The following is a 3544-nucleotide window of genomic DNA, read 5'->3' on the forward strand; positions in this document are numbered from 1 at the left end:
TTTCCGTTTTTGCCCCCAATGTCCTTTTTTTTTTTTTTTTTGCTTGTGTGTGTGCAGGATGAATTGACTCCGCTTCACTGTGCAGCTAGAAATGGACACGTTCGCATCATTGAGATCCTGCTGGAACACGGTGCGCCCATCCAAGCTAAAACCAAGGTGCCGTTTATTATATGAGGCCCGCAGTGAGATTCTTTCATCCAGTGCTGCTAATTTTCCAACATGCGTCTTTCGGTATAATCTGAGTAAATTCAGCTTTACTGAGCTAACGATATTTCTACATTCATCACCTTCATCAAAACCTCAGCTCAGTCAAGCTCACAATCAATTGCCGTTTCTCACACTATTTTTTCCTCTCATCCCAGAATGGTCTGTCCCCCATCCACATGGCAGCTCAGGGGGATCACATGGATTGCGTTAGACAGCTACTCCAATACAACGCCGAGATCGACGACATCACGCTGGACCATTTAACCCCTCTTCATGTAGCGGCCCACTGTGGTCACCATCGCATGGCCAAAGTTCTTCTGGACAAGGGGGCCAAAGCCAATGCTCGAGCTCTGGTAACGTTTACTTGTTGTTGTTATTGTTGTTTAGTTCATCAAGCTCAAAAAGGGTGACACTTGAGATCTAAAGAAAATGCAAAAATCCTTTTAGTTACGATATAAACCACACAATAAGCATTACCATATTTTCCGCAAAAGCCATCCATTTTAATAAAAGCTCACAGCACGCTTAAAAATCTGATGTGCCTTGTGTATGGTCATTCTGGGAATATTTCGACCCCAAAATGGCTCCTTGCTCGAGACATGCTGACAACGCAGAGTTTAAACTTAAGGCGATCGATTACGCAGTTGAACACGGAAATAGAGCAGCGGCAAGAGAGCTCAACGTTAACGAGTCAATGTTATAACTTGCTGTTGGTTAAATCAACTGTGTCACTGCTTTATTAACTCATTCAGTACCAGCTAATTCTGGACCAAATCTGAAAAGACGTTTAAAAACGTCTTTGGGAGTGAATGAGTTTTAAATAAGTTTTACTGACATTTGATCGTTCTGCTGGTGTTTCCTTGAGAGGAGCTCCGTCTAGTGGATGCATTGTAGATTGCATCTTATAGTGCCGTGCGCCCAATGTATGAAAAAAATAAGGTCATTCATTGAATATGCGCCTCATAATCCAGTGCGCCTTTTAGTGTGGAAAATACGGTATTTCCAAAATGTCGACTTTTCTATAGCATTGAAACTTATTGAGACGCAGCTCTACAGATGTCCGTATTTTCCTGCTTTTGTGGACTCTCTCCAGAATGGATTCACACCACTCCATATTGCATGCAAGAAGAACCATATGCGCTCAATGGATTTGCTGCTCAAACACTCTGCTTCCCTCGAAGCCGTCACGGAGGTGAGCCGTTGCTCTAGATTTGTGTAGCGTAGGATTCTTTTGAACAAACATGACCTTGAGCCGTCTTCCTATTTCCTTCTGCATTTGTGCAGTCTGGCCTCACTCCTCTCCATGTAGCAGCTTTCATGGGTCACCTGAACATAGTGAAGAACCTGCTCCAGAGAGGGGCTTCACCTAATGCTTCCAATGTGGTAAGAACTTCCTTTGTACCAACGGCACAAGTCCACTAAGCAAGCCATGCGCCAAGTGACCCAGCTGTGTAATTTCAAGAACGATACTGTATTTACCCAGAAGGTGGAGACCCCCCTCCACATGGCCTCCAGAGCAGGACACTGTGAAGTTGCCCAGTTTTTGTTGCAGAACTCAGCACAAGTGGATGCTAGGGCGAAGGTACACGCAGTCTTATTTTGATCTGCGTAGTCCTAATAAATTGAGTTTTTCCTTTATCCTTGCCCCATTGTTTTCTGTTTACCAGGACGACCAAACTCCCCTTCACTGTGCGGCTCGAATGGGACACAAGGAGCTGGTCAAGCTGCTTCTTGAACACAAGGCCAACCCTGACTCGTCCACCACGGCAGGGCACACTCCCTTGCACATCGCCGCACGGGAAGGACACATCCACACCATTCGCATTTTGTTGGACGCTGGAGCACAGCAGACCAAAATGACTAAGGTGAGGTTGAAACGGAGCCAAATAAGTTGGAAAATCAAAATTTGGGGAAAAAAAAAAAACTGATTTTTAGAAAAAAAACATTTGTCTCATTTCAACTGAGATGATTTTCATTATTGTTTTTGGTTTTCCCTTAAGCAGAAAGGCTTCACCCCCCTCCACGTGGCCTCTAAATACGGAAAAGTAGACGTAGCGGAGCTCCTTCTCGAGAGAGGTGCCAATCCCAATGCGGCCGGCAAGGTGAGTACGTATGTATGTACTGCATGTCTCATTTTTTTAATGTGTACATTTATGTGTATATTCAACAGAATGGTCTGACAGCCCTGCATGTGGCAGTTCACCACAACAACCTAGATGTTGTTAAACTCCTGGTCAGCAAAGGAGGATCCGCACATAGCAACGCTCGGGTAAGGGCCAGGCAGACAAACACACACAAACACACAGTGTGGACAAAAGTATTTGGACACGACTATGACATGTACATTATTGGTCGCCACGTTGCAACCATTTCTGATGACTGTATAAGATTTTGTATCGTGTCTATGAAAGTTTTAGAGCTGTCAGCTGTTTTGAGTGTCAGTGCTAGTTCACAGAGGTTGCTTTGTGCACTCCAAAAAAAGCCACCAGTGAGCTAATGTCCACTCCTGCCTTAATGTCCTTCCTCGTGTCTCTCTGCAGAATGGTTACACCCCTCTCCATATAGCAGCCAAACAGAACCAGATGGAAGTAGCCAGTTGCCTGCTGCAGAACGGGGCATCGCCCAATGCCGAGTCCCTCCAAGGCATCACGCCCCTGCACTTGGCCTCACAAGAGGGACGGCCCGACATTGTGGCTCTACTCATCTCCAAGCAAGCGAACGTAAATCTAGGAAACAAGGTAGTCTTCGAATTCAGATTACAAGCTGACTGAATAAATGGCTGTTAGATAAGACGGACCACAGATGCCTCGTATATTAAATCATACCCGTTAGGGCAGTTGTAGTATTCACCACATAATTCTTATTGTCCGCAGAATGGATTGACCCCTCTCCATCTGGTGGCGCAAGAGGGCCACGTGGGCATTGCCGACACGCTAGTCAAACAAGGAGCGTCTGTTTATGCTGCTTCGCGGGTAAAACAACTGCTCCCACCAGTGACAAAAAAGAAATGCCCGCCTGAAGCGGGTTTTTTCAAAATACTGTAAATGAACACAGTTCTGGACTTGTGTGCACTATGTGCTCCCTATCAATGTGTCTTTATTGTATTCAGTATCTCCTTGTTTGTTTCAGATGGGCTACACACCCCTTCACGTGGCCTGTCACTATGGTAACATCAAAATGGTCAAGTTCCTGCTGCAGCAGCAGGCGCATGTTAATAGCAAAACACGGGTAAATTCGACCGACGTTTGACTTCTGCTTCAGTCATCGTGGAAACCTTTTAAAAAAAACATTGCCATCGTCTAAAAAAGAGAGCAAATTAATTCTCTTCCTTCCCCCA

At 45.2% G+C, this 3544-nt stretch overlaps 1 protein-coding gene across 1 annotated transcript; it reads left to right on the forward strand.

The window, feature by feature from the left end:
• Positions 1–57: 57 nt before the first annotated feature.
• LOC109524639 (ankyrin-1-like) lies at positions 58–3475 on the forward strand (the record flags this gene model as incomplete). Its single annotated transcript, XM_019884639.1, has 11 exons — positions 58–156; positions 363–560; positions 1301–1399; positions 1492–1590; positions 1691–1789; positions 1875–2072; positions 2211–2309; positions 2378–2476; positions 2748–2945; positions 3081–3179; positions 3337–3475. Coding segments are annotated over 11 exons (1407 nt in total), but the record flags the coding sequence as incomplete, so codon positions are not given.
• Positions 3476–3544: the final 69 nt, after the last annotated feature.

The sequence above is a fragment of the Hippocampus comes genome, unplaced genomic scaffold, assembly GCF_001891065.2.
Source record: "Hippocampus comes isolate QL1 unplaced genomic scaffold, H_comes_QL1_v1.1 scaffold3321, whole genome shotgun sequence".
In the NCBI taxonomy this organism is placed as follows: domain Eukaryota; kingdom Metazoa; phylum Chordata; class Actinopteri; order Syngnathiformes; family Syngnathidae; genus Hippocampus; species Hippocampus comes.